Source organism: Arachis ipaensis, chromosome B01 (genome assembly GCF_000816755.2).
Source record: "Arachis ipaensis cultivar K30076 chromosome B01, Araip1.1, whole genome shotgun sequence".
In the NCBI taxonomy this organism is placed as follows: Eukaryota; Viridiplantae; Streptophyta; class Magnoliopsida; order Fabales; family Fabaceae; genus Arachis; species Arachis ipaensis.
Window position 1 is genome coordinate 134,281,695 of NC_029785.2, and position 16,520 is coordinate 134,298,214.

The 16,520-nt window shown below is 39.6% G+C and overlaps 3 protein-coding genes across 3 annotated transcripts in view; 1 reads left to right on the forward strand and 2 right to left on the reverse strand.

The window, feature by feature from the left end:
- The window catches only part of LOC107640672 (calcium uptake protein, mitochondrial), a 2,568-nt gene extending 2,116 nt beyond the window's left edge, over positions 1-452 (reverse strand). The window contains exon 1 of the mRNA XM_016344178.2: positions 2-452. Coding sequence (XP_016199664.1) covers positions 2-286 — 285 coding nt within the window. The 5' untranslated portion in view covers positions 287-452. The remainder of the gene's footprint in view (position 1) is intronic.
- Positions 1,193-2,621, forward strand: LOC107640695. Its single transcript, XM_016344202.2, has one exon. The coding sequence runs from the start codon at positions 1,640-1,642 to the stop codon at positions 2,501-2,503; it is 864 nt and encodes a 287-aa protein (XP_016199688.1). The 5' UTR covers positions 1,193-1,639; the 3' UTR covers positions 2,504-2,621.
- On the reverse strand, positions 2,774-5,358 carry LOC107640686 (protein NUCLEAR FUSION DEFECTIVE 4). The gene is made up of 3 exons (XM_016344193.2): positions 4,731-5,358; positions 3,658-4,547; positions 2,774-3,571 (listed from the first exon to the last, which is right to left on the reverse strand). Exons 1-3 carry the CDS (start codon positions 5,052-5,054, stop codon positions 3,082-3,084), a joined length of 1,704 nt encoding a protein of 567 aa, XP_016199679.1. The 5' UTR covers positions 5,055-5,358; the 3' UTR covers positions 2,774-3,081.

The following is a 16,520-nucleotide window of genomic DNA, read 5'->3' on the forward strand; positions in this document are numbered from 1 at the left end:
CATTGAACAAGAACTTGGATTTGTTCTCATGATTCTTCTGGAGCTGATCGTCGCGTGAATAATCGGCGAATGAGTAGAGAGAAGGAGAAGAAGAGGAATACCAATAGCCTAAGCTGGTTCCAAGAAGCACAACGCCAGAAGCTATTGATCTAAGAAAAGATTCAAACTGGTTATTGTGAGAAGCCAAGGGCCTCGAAGATGATGACGTGGAGCTCTCTGATTGGGTGCACAGAGTCCTTGTGCTGAGCCTGAGAGATAATGGCAACGTTCTGGTGCGAGAATACATGGCAATGTTGCGGGTTGAGACTCTGAAACTGAAACTGAAACTGAAACAGAAAGAGAGGCGTGTGTTTTGTGCCAAAACTTGTGGTCCCTACGAATTACGCGCCAAAACTTGTGGCCGTTGTGTTCCTTTGCAACTGCCAAAGTTGGTTAGTGGTTATCATTTCTTCAACATGATTATTTTTTTGGTCCTTTAGACTTAACTTATTTTTCTGGCTAATTATAGTCAGTTCTTTATTGGGTCTAACTTTAGCACCGGTGAAATCAGCGATAAGTTAGTTAATCTCCAACAGAAACTTACAACTAACTACAGCTGTCACTACTCTAACGAGTAACGACAATAAGCTGAAGTAAATTGCAAATTGCAGAGTAGTGTCTCCAAATGAGTGAATTAGTGACAATGACATGGATGGTGATGAATGGACCACAACATGTGCAGCCGAATTTTGATGTGAAACATATAATATATCAATTGTTTTGAATTAGGGTAGTAGTAAGTAGTAACCTGCCCCTACCAGTTCACACTTACTTCGTTCACTGCCCCTTTCCCGCAATACTCTCTCTTCTTTGACACACACTATAAAATATTTTTACGTGAGAATGTAAAAATGTTCCATGCTATATATGTTGCATATTATTTTGTTCTATTCATGTTCTCCTCTTATGAGTTGAGACAATGCTACCATTCATTATATTATGTTGTGGTGTTTGTATAAATGAAGGGAGTAGGTAAGTGGTACATTAAAGTTCTGCTTAGATCATGGGTAGTAGGTTACCAAATTGATTTGCATTAACTACTCCATTTTATTGGGCCCCTTTAGCCATGCCATTTTCTTAATCTAACTGTATCCTTTATTACCATAAAGACCCGCCCACATTTTCCACAATTCATTGCTGACCAATTCCATATTGTATGAGATAAGTCCAAGTGGGAGGAAGAGCAGAGAGCAGGATAGGAGCATCTTATCGCATTCCGTGCCCACTAACCACTTTCCTCATTCTTGTCCTCTTACAAATTTAGCCAAATTGCCACACCCCCTAGCTAGGTCTGCGTTAGTTTGTTTTTAATTATTCCCCTCTTGAGCTGTGTGCGTCATAACTACCATGTTGGTTCTAAAAATCTGCAGTAATATTCTGATTACATTACTCATAGTCATAGCAGTATCTATGCCCGTGAGCGTAAGCCTATATATCCTTACGCCATAATAAATTGTACACTCTTGTCGCTCTCACTCTCAACTACCATCCAAATTGCATTAAAATTATGAAACAAACCAATTAAGTGTATAGTGTGGTCTCATAAACCAACATAAATAAATACTCATCACAATATCCATCACATACTGAGATCATATCCATGGACTGGTTCTCCTGGCTTTCAAGAACAACCCTTGATCCTTCTCTCATCTACGACTATGGCCTCACTTTCGCCCGCAACGAGCTCCAATTGGAAGACGCCACTCACTTCAACCACGAGCTCCTCCAGAGCATGGGAATCTCCATTGCCAAGCACAGGCTCGAGATTCTCAAGCTAGTTAAGAAACAACAACAAGACCTCCTACCACCGCCGCCTCCGCCGCTCCGTCCCAACAAGAAGCTCTCCGCCGTCCTCAAGAGATGCCTCAGGAAGTGCATGAACAAGCTTGTGATTCACGGCCACGATGTCAACCTCAAGAACATGCCTCAGCCACCGCCGCAAATAGAGCACCAAGGGAAATGGAAAGGTATGGTGATGAGGAATCAAGCCAGTGAGGAGAAGGAAGAGAAGGAAAAGCCAGCACTGCCGGTGCCTCCGATTTACCGAAGCAAGACCATAGCGCTATCAGGGCCGTTGGATGGAAGAATGCACGAGAAAGTGGCGCCTGCTAACAAGGCCATCAAGCTATCTGGACCGTTGGATGGAAGGATGCACGACCGGATGATGGTGTACACTAATAGAAGCCCTTTGAGATCTTCGTCTGCGATTAGGCCTGTGCTGGATAGCAGGCTCACAAGAGGCCCAAGATTGTCTGGGCCTCTTGATGCAAGGCTCATGGCTGAGAATAGAAGCCCAAGAATGCCAATACTTAGAAACTCCGATGCAAGTAGGCTCGTTGAGCCCGATGAGAGCCCATTGGGCTTCAGTCCCGGTGACAAGCTTGATTTTGACTTTGACGTTGATGATGATGTTGATGATCATACTCTCTGGCCTACACTGTTTCAAGATCTGAAACCAACTTGATTTATTTTTGTGTTTGTTTTTTTACTTTGGTGAGTGACCGCAACACCTTTTGATTTTATATTATTCTAATTATATCATATAGTAATTATATCATATTAAATGTCGTGATTTTCTTGTATCTATTCTCTTGGTGGTTCTCAAACCACTTGTTTATATACATCCATTTAATTCCTTTAATTAATTATTAATGGGAATGCTTCAAAAATTTGTTCACTTTCTCGCAAGGTCTGACAACCTAGTACGATTCCACTATGATGCCATCTTACAAAGTTAAAGTAAAAGTTTCAGATCTCGATTCTCAATAGTCCATCGTTCAATGCATCTAATAATAGATTAAGAGAAATTCCATTCACACCTATGAGTACATATAAAGATCATCAATTTTAACTTTGTCAATTCTTAGTAATGAGACCACCTAACATGCATGCTAAAACATACACCGAAATTCATCTAAACTTTATAATAACAAAATACACTAGTGATGAAGTAGGGCCACACTTGTTGAAGCAAAAAGTAGTTTGTGTAGTAGATCAATGATGATGTCCGGGAAGCAGGAAACAGGTGTATCTTTGTTTGAATTAGTGAAGTGAAGAAGTTTGTGGTAACTTGAAAGAACCACCAGCATAAAGCATTTGGTAAACAGGCTTAATTCTTACAGCCAAGATGGTACCAGCAAAGGCACCAACAGCACAAACAGCAGAAAGTGTGAGGAATGTGATCTTAAAGCAATCAGGGCCCAAGCAAGAAGCACTTGAAGGAATGATTCCCATGCTTTGTTGCCTTGTAGCCTCATTGTCATACACAGTACCTGCTAGAAGTGCTGAGAAGAGGAATGCACCAAGTGGATTCCCCATGAATATGAAGTTGCTCAACATCCCAAAGTGCTCCAAACCGAAAAGCTCAGACACAGTTGGAATCACCACTGTGAATTGCACTCCATAGCAGATTCCAAGAAGTGCAATGGCAGGGTATAGGGCCCCATTGATAGCATATGCAAACAGGATGTATAGGATCATCATCATTACCTGAGTGCATGTCATCCAAACCGTGCGCGGAATTGTTTTCGTTCTGCACCACACCACGGATATTCAATTATGTATCGTCACATCATTAATAAGAAAAGAAAAAATAGTCAATTCCACATTTGCACTCACTTGACAAAATGTTCTGAAAGAACTCCTCCACCAAGGCGACCAACAAAGTTGAAAAAGCTGAAAAGGGACAACAAGATAGTGGTATCATCCTCACCTTGTGCAATGCCAATTTGTGCTAGATTGTTGATTACAGTGACCCCAGTTCCAACACCAACAAAGTAAATGAAAAACAGTAGCCAGAAATCAGCCTTTACTATTGCCTCTGTGAACTTAAAATCTTCCCCTCTTTTAGGCCTTCTCTTCTTCTTCACGGCTCCCTCGCCCACGGCCAGAAGCATTGCCACCTCGGCCGAGGGATCCGTGTCGTAGAAGCTTCCGAGGCCACTGGCCGAGGAAGACGCCAGCAGCGGCTCGGTGTTGTCTTCTTTGGCCAAACGTTCTGAGGAGGCATTAGGTGTTTGTGATCGGGTGGATCCTGTTTTGGGACAGAGTGTCATCTTGATAGGGATAGCAAGTGGAGCCATGAGGAGTAGAATCATGAGAGCCACCAAGAGGTAGGAAAGTGCACTACTCAAGCGGAGAATGTCACCAAATATGTTTGTGGCAAGAATGTATAAACCCAATACCACACTTGAAGCTTGGATGAACAGAAAATGCCCTTTCTCTTTGGAATCTTCAGTGGAAAGTGGAGTGCAAGGCCTAACAAGAAACATCATGCTGAAGCACACAGCAGGGATACCAATTGCAAGGAACAAGAGGAAATTGGAGGATGAATTGTGAAGAACTATCCCGTAGATTTGAGTAAAGACGGCGGCGCTGAGGCCGCCGTACCCTTTGAGGATTCCGGCCACCGTGCCTCTGCTGATAGGGAAATTCCTCATGTTGGTTACAAGAATCCCGGTGGTTAACCACGCACAACTGTTGGTTGCAACAACCAGGGAAAACCATAGCTGCAACACATGCAATAGAACAATAATAATAAAGACCTAGATCAACAGATTGAATTAATCTAAGATTACATGTTAATTAATAATGAAATCAAGAAAAATATAAAAAGATTCTCCATTTAAGATACTAAGGAATATTCTACCTAACACAAAAAAAATGTGAAAGAAAGAAAGAGAGAGAGTTACCAAGGCGTAGGGAAGAGAAGAGAGGGTGTGGCTGAGGGGGAGCCAGAGAAGGCCGTAGCCAATGAAGGAGAAGAGAGCACCGATGAAGAGGAGAAGCCATGGAGGGAAGTGGTTGGAAGCAAGGCCAGGAAGAATACCAACATTCTCGCCGATGTCGTTGGCAACACCGAGGAGAGTGAGTTGCTGCTGGTTGAAGCCCATGACAGACTTCAAAGAGTGGGAATAGAGCGGGAAAGTGTAACCATTTCCCGATGCCACCTGAACCCACACGGAAGCTCCCAGCCCCACCCATGGTGGCCTTGTTCCCCCTTTCAAGCTCACCATTGTGGTTGTTGAAGCTCAAGAGACAGACAAACGAGGAAACACACACAACACAACACAACACAACAAAGTGTTTAGTTTGGTTTGGTTGTGTGGAGTAAGGGACCGAGGGAGGGTTATGTAATAGTAATATTTTCCATTACTTTATGTGACTCTCACTCCGCCACAACGTGCAACTTAGTCTTAGTTCTTCTCTTTATTATTATTCCATTCCAGACTCCACCATAAAATCAACAAAAAAAAATTAAACAAATTAGAAAAGAGAAGAGTTAGGTAATTAAATTGCTTTCAATTTTTGCATGCTCTTAAAATACGTATTAAATATGATTTACCATTATATTAATAGTACATTTTTTCCTTTCATATAAATGCTTCTCTCAATTTAACATTCAGCTAATATATAATTCATTACTTGAAAACCATAGAATACATTTGAGAGCCACATTTTCAGCAAATAATGAGTATCACAAACACGTTTGAGTACCAAAAAATATCCCTCGCTTTCGGAGAACCTTGTTACCTCTAAACGTCGTTTTTTTAATTATATTTCAAAGTTGTTTTGTTGCGAGAAGAGAAACTCTAGGAACTAACTATAGCATAAGCCAACTCAGTTTATTTTTCTCTATTTTGAGGGAATACCCTATCTGTCCCTAATAATTATTTCGAAAGGACAACGATATCCAAAAAAAAAAATACTAAATTTGGTCTTGATCTTTTTTTTTTGATTGATTAGTCTCCGTGTAAAAAAAAAATAACATTGACTTTTTTTGGCACAGGAACCTCGTTGTCCCTTCGAGATAATTGTCATAAATCGGATTAAATTTTTTTTGTCAAGGACTTCGTTGTCTTTTAAAATAAATGTTAGGGACTATTTTAAATTTTTCTCTATTTTTTAACTAGTTGGTTATAATTTGATTCAGGCAGCATAGTCTATGTTAAATGTCATGCGTTGAAAATAATGGTGAAAACGATTGCGGTTTCGGTAGATACTTTTCAATGTGTTCTTATTTGCTGAAAACATGAGACATGGATGCGCATCATTGAATATGAAAAATGAAAAACCTCCACGGCTCCACTTTTAATTTTTGTTCAACAGTTTAAGAAAGAGACGACTCTTCCAATAGTAGCACCATGCCATTGTTATTCTATGTACAAGGAACAATTGAACTTTTTTTAACTAATTAACTTGTTCTTCAACTATTCAATTTTTTACTATCGGACTACAAATTATTACATATAAATTGAGTTTCATAGACCGATACTTAAAAAATGAGAAAAGGACAAATAAGTCCCTAACATTTTGCCTCGTCAATATTTTTGTTTTTAACTATTGAAAAATACTTTTAAGTTCCTGATTTTCACAAAATTTAGATGAATTAGTCATTTTGTCTAAATGCCTCTGTCAGGGACTGATCCGTCCAAATGTCTCCGTCAGGAACTGATCCGTCCAAATTTTGTAAAGGTTAGAGACTTAAAAGTATTTTTCAATGGTCCAAGACAAACATATCCGCAGGGCAAACGGTCAGGGACCTATTTGTCATTTTCTCTTAAAAAATAGTCTTACATCAAAGAATTAATAGTCGAAATTTTTTTTATAAGATTTTAGATTTTTCTATTATAATATAATAATATCTGTTGTAGTAATAGTTTTTTATCATTTTTTACTCATTATATTAGTGCTTTTATTCATATATTTTTGAAATGGTATGTGGATAAGAAATAAATGAGAAAAAATAATTTTAGTTAATTGGAGTAGCAGTGTTATTGAATTTAGGAGTGTAAAAGTAAATAAATGAATGAATGGGAGATAGGGTTGTTTCAGTAGTTTGGGAAGGAATTGATTGAAGAACGAAAAAAGGAGAAATCTGCATAAACATGAAATCCATAAAAGCAAGATCCGTATACCAAGTGTTAAGTGTGTGTCCACCTTAAATTAAATGATATAGAAAGTAACATCCCACCGCTCCGACAAACACTAAGGCTCTGTTTGGTTAATGTCCATGTCCATCAAAGACATGGACATGGTGGTACGTGTACACCGTTTGTTTGCTGAGACATAAAATTTTAAAAGACACGGTTACACATAGATGCACATAAAAGACATATATTTAGTGTATCTCTTTCAAACTGTGATACTAAGACACAACCCATGAGACACAGATTTTTTCAATTCTATTCCTAATTATTTTTTAAAATTCCAACCATTGTCCTTTATCTTTAACACTTGAGTTGTTTTAGTTTGGGGATAAAATGGACTTTTAAATTAAATACATGTGTCTTGTGTACTATCACCAAACATGTTATAAAATTTGTGTATCTTTGTGTTCATGTGTATTTGTGTCTTTGTGTCTATGTCTCTATTTTTTTGAGACAACAACCAAACACTGCCTAAGGTCTAATGTGACATGTCACGGTTCCAAGCAACTTGCGACAATACGCTAAATACTTTTTGGAATTCAGTCATCAATATTATATGGAATTTGCTACTAACTTTATGAAAATAGTCAACTTTTAACAAATTGTTTAAGTCATATTTTTTTGGTCTTGAAATTTTTTTTTTCACGGTATCGTCTATCCTGATAGGTCAAAGACTAATTCGTCGTGAAACAAAGAGTTTGTTGTTGGTCAATAAATTACTACATATATAAAGTAAGATTTGAATCCTTAATACTTACTTAAACGGATGAGTGAACTGACCACTCGACCAAATTAGTTGATCATGGAATTGTTTTTTTTATTTTTTTTGGACGACGACCAGGACCAACAAAAGCCCAGGTCCAAAACAAAACCCAAAACACACCCACGTCTATCCTCATTGTGCGAAAGGCGCTGCACCTGTTAACCATAGCAGCAGCTTCAAATCCTCAGCATGGTGGCGCAGCCGTGACAACCTGAATAAATTCACCCACGACTATCGTCTGCACTAGTGACGGCATCATGGCTCTTCAGTTGTTGGTGCGACACCGCAGTCGAATCGTGTCCATTACATCAGGCAAACTGTAACCTCAAGGGTGCCGCCCACACCCTCTGCCTTCCAGCATCAGCAATCCAGTTCCGCAAAGGCACTTCATCGCTTTGATTACAACACCTCATCACAACCTTTCAGTTGCGACGATTACGTTCGGGGTAGTCGTTTGCACATCTTCACCATACAAGCCCGACCCCTGGCCACTCACCCCCATGCCTATAGACAACAACATCGCCTTCTGGTTCGGTGCAAGCTTCGCCGGAAAGTGCATTCTATCCCTACTCAAGCTCTACCGCGAAACTCCGACCATACCGTTCCGACTCCAAGGCCAACGCTAGCTCGGATTACTTTTGCTGCCTCGGAGACTATGACTCCTCTGCTGATCCGGCGAGCAGTCCACCTTAGCAAACTCCTCCGGCAATGCAGCAACCATGGTGTCCCCTCTCTACCTCAATGCCAAGCTCTGCCTCAGCTATCTGCACTGTCACCTGGAGCGTGGAGATGTCCGCTAGAGCAGCCTAATTAGATCTCTTGACCTCCCAAACATTTCCTGCCGTCACTCAGTTCATGGAATTGTTTTTTTTTTTTTTTGGACATGGCCTAAGGCCAAAAGAAACGACCCGGCCCACACAATCAGAACTTAACCCGACCCGAAGAACTAACCACACAGAGACTCACCCCAAACCGACCCCGATCCTCTCTTCTTCTCCTTCACCTTCGACCAAAGATCTTCCAAAGCTTGAGCCTATTGCTGCATGTGAATGAAACGAGCTCCCAGACCCTCATAAGTGGCTTCAGTCAGATTTTGCAGCTGCTGATTTCTCAAGGTCATCGAAGCTGTGTGTCCTCTGCTTTGAGAAGGCTGCTCCTCGTCTTCAATGGTGGCCATTTGGGCTTCCCCTGGCTTGTTGCTTCCTCGCTCCAAAGCACAAGTGGTTCTGTTCTCCCTGAGGTGCTTTGCCCATTTCTCTAAGGAAAGTCCTACTCCTGCCCTGTGGTAACTCCTATCGTCCCCTCCCGTGGCACCTCCCTAGTTGCATTGAGGCTGCCAGCGACTTCTACCAAGGGTCCTTCTCCCTGTCTCTGTTGGTTCGTTGTAGCTCCCAATTTCTGACCCAAGCATTACAAATGCTCGAGTCTGATCATCCACTCCAGCTTCTTCACTTTCCCCTGGTTCAACACCCACCCTCCCAGGTAAAATCTCTTCTCTGTGTTGTCTTTGATGGCTTGTTGAAATTGGAACCAAATTGGTATGATTCTGTATATTTTGCTCCTGCTAAAGTGTTGCGAACCCTGCTTCTATTCTGATTGTATTCTTAATTTGAGCAGGTGGATTGACGATCCACTGCCTCTGGAATCCATTCCCCGCTGCCATTGCTGCCAGTTGGTGAGCTAAGTTGTTGCCGTCTCTTGGAGTCCAGGTAACTCCCACGTCTGGAGCCTCATTCAGCAGATGGAGAATGTCTCTGATCTTCTGTTCTGATTGTATTCTTAATTTGAGCAGGTGGATTGACGATCCACTGCCTCTGGAATCCATTCCCCGCTGCCATTGCTGCCAGTTGGTGAGCTAAGTTGTTGCCGTCTCTTGGAGTCCAGGTAACTCCCACGTCTGGAGCCTCATTCAGCAGATGGAGAATGTCTCTGATGATTGCATCTGCCTCTGCCAAAGAAGTTTTTGCCTTAATTGCTTGAACCAGAGGTAAGCAATCTGTTTCTATTATGCATTTTTCTAGCTGAATATTTTTAATAAGAATGAGTGCTTCTCTGTATGCTTGAGCTTCTGCTGCTAAACATGATGTTGACTTGAAAGTTGTTGTTAACCCTGAGACCATTTTTCCTCACTAGTCCCTGGCTACCACTGCTGAAGCTGCCATGCATGTTTTCCTGTGAAAAGCCGCATCAGTGTTCACCTTTAACCAATCCTTGGGCGAAGGCCTCCAGGTAACTCTCTTCTTCTTTGTGCTCCTGCCTGCTCCTGATATATTTTCATTGTTAATTTTCTCAATTGCATTATAAACTTCTGCTGCTAGATGTTCTGAAGTGAATATTACTTTTTCTGGTTTGACATGTGATTGCTGAAATATGTGCTAGTTTCTCCCTTTCCATATGCACCAACACACACATCCCAATTTGCATAAAATATTTTTCTGGTCCTTCCCAGTCTCCCTTTTGATCTTTTCAATTGTATCCATCACCCAACTCCCAAAAGATGTCACATTATGAACCGTAGGCAAAACTTGTAAGCTAGATCTGAACCACACAGCTCTAGTCCATGGGCATAACAATAATGCATGTTCAACAGTTTCATCCGCTTGCTAGCATATATTGCATAACAATGTTTTTGCTATTTTCCTATGATACAAGCTAGCATTTACTGGCAGAATTCCGTGTATTGCTTTCCATAAGAACATTCTTACCTTTTGTGGTACCAATAGCCTCCAAATTGTCTCCCAAACCTTTCGCAGATTCTGACTTGTTGATGCTTTGCTTAATCTGCTCTCCTCTATGGCATCTTTTTCCTCCTTCGCGTTGTGGTAGCCTGTTCTAACTGAGTATTCTCCATCGCTCCTATACGGCCAGACAAAATGATCCCTTCTATTAATTAGGCTAATTGGTGCTCCAATGAATGTTTCTTTCTTTTTCATTATTCGACCACCAAAATCTGGTTGTTGCTGCTTCGATTCTTTTGCAGAAGGATATTGAAAATTTAATGACATTAATAGCATGGATTGAAATTGCCTGTATTACTGCTTTTATCAAGACCTCCTTACCAGCTTGATTTAATAATTTTTCTTTCCATCCTGCATTTTATCTAGTATTTTCTCCTCTATCCATTCCAGTGCTTTATTTTTTTTATCTTTTCCATCTCGCTGGCAGTCCTAGATATCTTCTGGGGTCTTCCCACGACACCATGCCCGTGATCTCCTCTATGTTCACCCTACTCTGGATAGGTAACTGACTTCCAAAAATCAACCCGGACTTCTCAGTGTTGATTATTTGTCCTGATGCCTCTGTATATTTGTTTATAATCTGAATGAGTTGATAGATCTCATCTTCTTGCGCCCCTGTAAAAATGATACAATCATCAGCAAATAGAAGATGAGTGATAGGCGGCGCTGTGGGAGCTAATCTAATTCCTGAAATTAGATTATCTCTCGCAGCCTTTTCCATGAGTATAGTAAAGCTTTCAGTAGCCAAAATAAAGAGATAGGGTGATAGATGATCTCCCTATCTAAGCCCTCTTTGAGGACCGATTCTTTTGGACAACTTTCCATTTATCTTGAACCTATAACTAACACTCTTCACACAGTTCATCATCAACTTAACACACTCGTTACAAAAATCGAAGCTTCCAAGACCCTTTTCCAAAAAATTCCATTCCAATCTGTCATATGCCTTATTTATGTCTAATTTGATGGCTAAATCTTTTGCTCAATTTGTGGAAAGCTTCTTGAACTATAATTATATTATCTTGTATAAGTCTACCTTTCACAAAAGTACTTTGAACCGGAGAAATGATATCATATAACACTTTTCTTAACCTTCCTACTAAGACCCTAGTTATAATCTTGTACACAAAATTGCAATAACTTATGGGTCTAAGGTGATTTAAGCTTTCTGGTTGACTAATTTGGGGAATCAAAACAACTGTTGTCTCACTTAAATCTTCCGGTATGATACCTTCTTCAAAAAATTGTTTGACTATTCCACATACTTCTTTACTCAATATATCCCAATGTTTCTGAAAAAATAACCCATTTAAACCATCTGGGCCCGGCGCCTTTAAGCCCCCCATACTGAAGGTTGCCTCCTTTATTTCCTCATCCTTGATCTTTGCCATCAATTCTTCATTCATCTCTCTAGTGACTCTCCTAGGTATCTCTCTTATGCACTCCTCCATGTTTTTGGCCCCAATAGATGTGTACAGCTTGGTAAAATATCCTTCCACTAGTCTCATTATATTGTCCTCTCCTTGAATCTATTGTCCTGATTCATTTCTCAATTGATCAATTCTATTTCTATTTCTTCGGTGGATCGTTATAGCATGAAAGAAAGCTGTATTCCTATCTCCCCATTTTAACCATTTCAGCCTTAATCTTTGTCCCCAATACTTCTCTTCCTGCTTCCATAACTCTGAGATTTGACTTTTCAGCTCATTTGCTCTCCTCTGTTCACTTTCTGACATATCAGATTTTTGAATGTGTTGTAGTTCTATTTTCTTTCTTTCAATTTCTTTGTTTGCTCTCTTAAATTTCCTCCTACTCCATTCTGTTAACTCCCTCTTGCATCTATTTCTCTTTCTTACAAACTAATTCCAAATGCCAACTCCGCTTGATTACTTCCTTACACTCCTCATGCTCTGCCCAAAAGGCCTCAAACATGAATTCTTTCTTTATCCGGACCAGCGACTGTGTTTTCAAAATTAAAGTGCAGTGATCCGAACTTATAGCCGGTGAAGCTTTCAACATAGCATTTTGGTATATTTGCATCCATTTCCAGTTCACCATTACCCTATCCAACTTTTCCTTAGTGATGATGTTATTTCTTGGATTACTAAACCATGTAAACTTACTCCCTTTGAGGTCCACATCTATTAAGCCATTATCATCCACAAATCTTCTAAAGGTTTCTAAATAGATCCTAAGTTGCGGATGAATGCCCACCTTTTCGTCTTGACTTAGAACATCATTGAAATCGCCCAAAAAGATTTGGGGTTCTTCCCTATTCATATTGCTTTCCGTGAGTTCCTTCCAAAGTTTTCTTCTTCTTTGAAAAACTGGATTTTCATACACAAAGATACCCTGCCAACTCAAATCATTATTCATATTAATCCTAGCTTTAATAAAATTGTCACACCACTCATAAACATTAATATTGGCATTAGCTTTCCATAACAAACATAACCCACTGGACAAGCCCCGGAGTTCTACACAAAACATATTATCAAAATGAAGCCTTCTTTTTATCCTAATCATTTTATCTTGCCTAGCCCTAGTTTCCATAAGAAACACTATGAGCGGCTTTACTTTTTTACATAGATTATATAATTCGGATATTGTCGGGCCAGCCGCAATTCCCCGACAATTCCAGCTAATGATACTCATGGCTGAGGGTGGGGCATGCTAAGGCCCGCCTCCTTAGCCATTTGTAATCCCTTAAACTGACTAGAAGCATTCAGAGATAAGTCATACTCCCCTCTTTCCAGTGTATTGCTGTTGTTCTTTATCTTCTTAGGCATCCTGACCTCTTGATCCTCCTTCCATTCCTCATTAGTAAGCATTAGCACATGTTTATTCTCTCTTTTCCTTTTCAAACTCAGCTCCAGTTCCATCTTTTTTGCTAATTGTGTCTCCCATTCGGTAGGAGCTTTCTTCCCATCATTCAGTAGGAGCTTTCTTCCCATCATCTTCATCTTCATCTTCATCACTTGCTAGTTCTACATAGTAGGCGTTATCACCCCTGTTTTTTTGCTGCTCCACAAATGCCTTTTCTATCCTCTGTACTTCCATAGAAATCTTCCTAAATATTTCTTCTCCATCACCTCTTTTTATCCTTCCTTGATCCTCGTTTATCCATTCCCTATCAATATTTTCATGTTTTTCCTTCTTCTTGGCTGTCATGAGTCTTTTTAGTTGCTGACCTATAGTTTTCTTTTCTCCTTCTTTTTTCTGGGCACACTTCCAATCTTCTTTTTTGTAGCTGTTGACTTCCCCCTCTTCTATTGCATAAAGAGTTAGCCCAGCTTCTTTTAATTTATTTGCATTTTTTCCAGCCCTCCCATCTATCTCAAAAATGTTTTCTCTTCCATTCCACTCTTGTATTTGATCTGCCAAAATATTGGGCCCAACATCCTTTTTTTGCCCATGTATACCCACTTCCTGAACTTCCTTCCCCTTCTCTCCCTTTTGGGCCTGTTTGATGTAAGCCCATTCATTATACCTCTCTCTTATCTCTCTAATCACATTTTTAAACTTGTGAGCTGCCCTTAAATCATGCTGCATATCTTCATATCCCTGAAAATTAGGGATTTTTCATACTTCTTCCACCTGCTCCCCTGCTTCAGTCATTTCTTCTTCTCTCCTTGTTTGGTTTTCCCATACGCTTTCTTTCCTNGCTTTCTTATGTGTTTCATTTCGCATCACTCTCTCTTCTAAGACTGTGTGGAACACGCGCCTGCTCTTCCTCCTCTTCCCTCCATCCCTGTTGTTTTGAACTTTCTCCTCCCATGGCTGAAACTGGTCGTACTTGGCTGACTCTTAGTCCTGGTGAGTACTTCCTCTTTGTTAGGTCCCAGCATGCCATAACTGTTAGATTCTTGCATGTTTTTTTCTCATGCCCTAATATTCCACAGTTAAAGCAGTAACTATTCGGCAGCCTCTCATATTTGAAGAAAACCCATAATGGTGGCATCTCTTCTCTTTCTAACCAGAAGCCAGTAAGCAAGGCCTTGGTTATATTGATGCTGACTCTGATCCTTGAGAATGATCTCCTAAGAACGCCATTCACCTTTAGGTCTTCAGCCTCAGCCAAAACCCCCAGCATTCCTCCTATCAAGATTCCTGTCTCCTTATTCATGTGATCAAGAGGAATGCCATGAACTTGAATCCAGAATTCCATAAAGTCATGATCAACTTCAAAAACTGATTCACCCTCCATCCATAATCTGAGATTGACTAGATTTTCTCTGACATTCCAAGGACCATTCTGGATCATCTGCAACCCTCTCTTCCTGTCTTTAAAGCTGAACAACATCTTCTGCCCAATGTCAGTGACTGCAATTCCTTATGAATTTTTCCACATTTCCAATAACGTATTTTTACATGTTTTGAAGCTTACCTCTTTCTCATTTATTATCTTTTCCACCATATTCAAACAATCCTTCTTGTACCCCAGTTCTCTCGACTTGTTAAGCTTGATAACTTTTCTTTCTATGTTGTTCATATTATCGGTTGCTAATCTTTTGGTTTTTGTATATTTCAGGTTACACGGAGTTTTGATGGCTTAATGGATATAAGTATGGTGTGAGGGTCTGGTTTATAAGGTTTAACAGATTAAAAACACTCCCTTTTGGAAAAGAACCTGGTGTTCTATGAGTGTGTTCTATGAGTACTCTCCTGTTGAGAGAAAAGAGCTCCCTAGGCAGAGCTAGATCATGGAATTGTTTGTCATATAACTCCAACAATGACCATATATTGGGCCTTCAAAGTTTTTTTTTGTCATGGGACTTCAAAGTAATGGTTTGAATATATATTGGGTTTAAACACCTGGCACAAGTCCATCTTCTCTTTGGGCCTTTGCTAATATTCTGAACCCCAAAGTTTCAATCCACTGTTAACCCAAAAATAAAAGAAGCTACAATCCATTTTCATTCCTCTTTTTTCCCACCCAAAGGTTCTAATTTTGTCATCTTCTTGGACGGCTGGCTGGTTGTTCTTGAGTTCTTCATTCCCATGCAAGTTCACAACGTGTCCCAGAAAAAAAAAGTTCACAAATCACACATCGCAACGGCATTTTAGTTTGTTTGATAAAAAAATCGTTAACTAATTCAATAACTACTAAGAATAGTCCATTTAATTAAGTGTCGAACTATCTAATTATTTTTTACTATTATCTTTATAATCAAACATTTTCATACAAATAGTCACCTAACTCAATATGTATTTTGTTAAAAGCGAACATGATATATAATGAGTAACGTTAGGGAACTAACACTATATCAAAGTACAGAAAAAGTTGTTCTAAACTGAACATGCCTAGTGTGCATGAAAACATTCCTAAATCAATAACATTCTTAGTGAGGTCTATATATTAATATATATACAAACACACACATAAGCCTCTTGTTAATCATAATCCAAGTTAAATCTCCAAAACCTTCTTGGTCCCAATAATTCACAAAAAAACAGATCCTCCTCTAATGGACAAAATTAAAGGGGCGAGTTCCTTTAATTGCTGACACCACTTCATGCAACATACAACATACTAGCATAAAGAACAAAACGGATCCTATTTACCCTTATCCATTATTTAATTTAATCGTGTGCAAACAGCAGAAAGACACAAACATCGTCATATCCAAACAAGAAGCACCCCATGAGTTATGTACCTAGTCACATGGTCTTGTCACACGAAACTCCACAAGGACCCCACCTATCCACAAGCACCATATATATATAGGACCACCCCAACCACCTTTACCCCCTGATCACTGATCATCCCAAAATTTTTAATCCTTTTGGATTCAATTTCATATCAAACACATGCTACCTCTACATATATTATTCAAGAATTAAGATTCCCGGTCCCTATGGACTATGGTGAAGCTAAATTAATTAATTACTTAATTAAGCCTTCCTTCTTTAATTTTATTTTAACACCAATAATATCATTACATACACAATGAACATCTCCCATATATAATTGTATATATAACATTAATATAGTTATACACACCTTAATAATGGAAAAGTATATGGAACTAACTCCAAATCAGCCAAAAA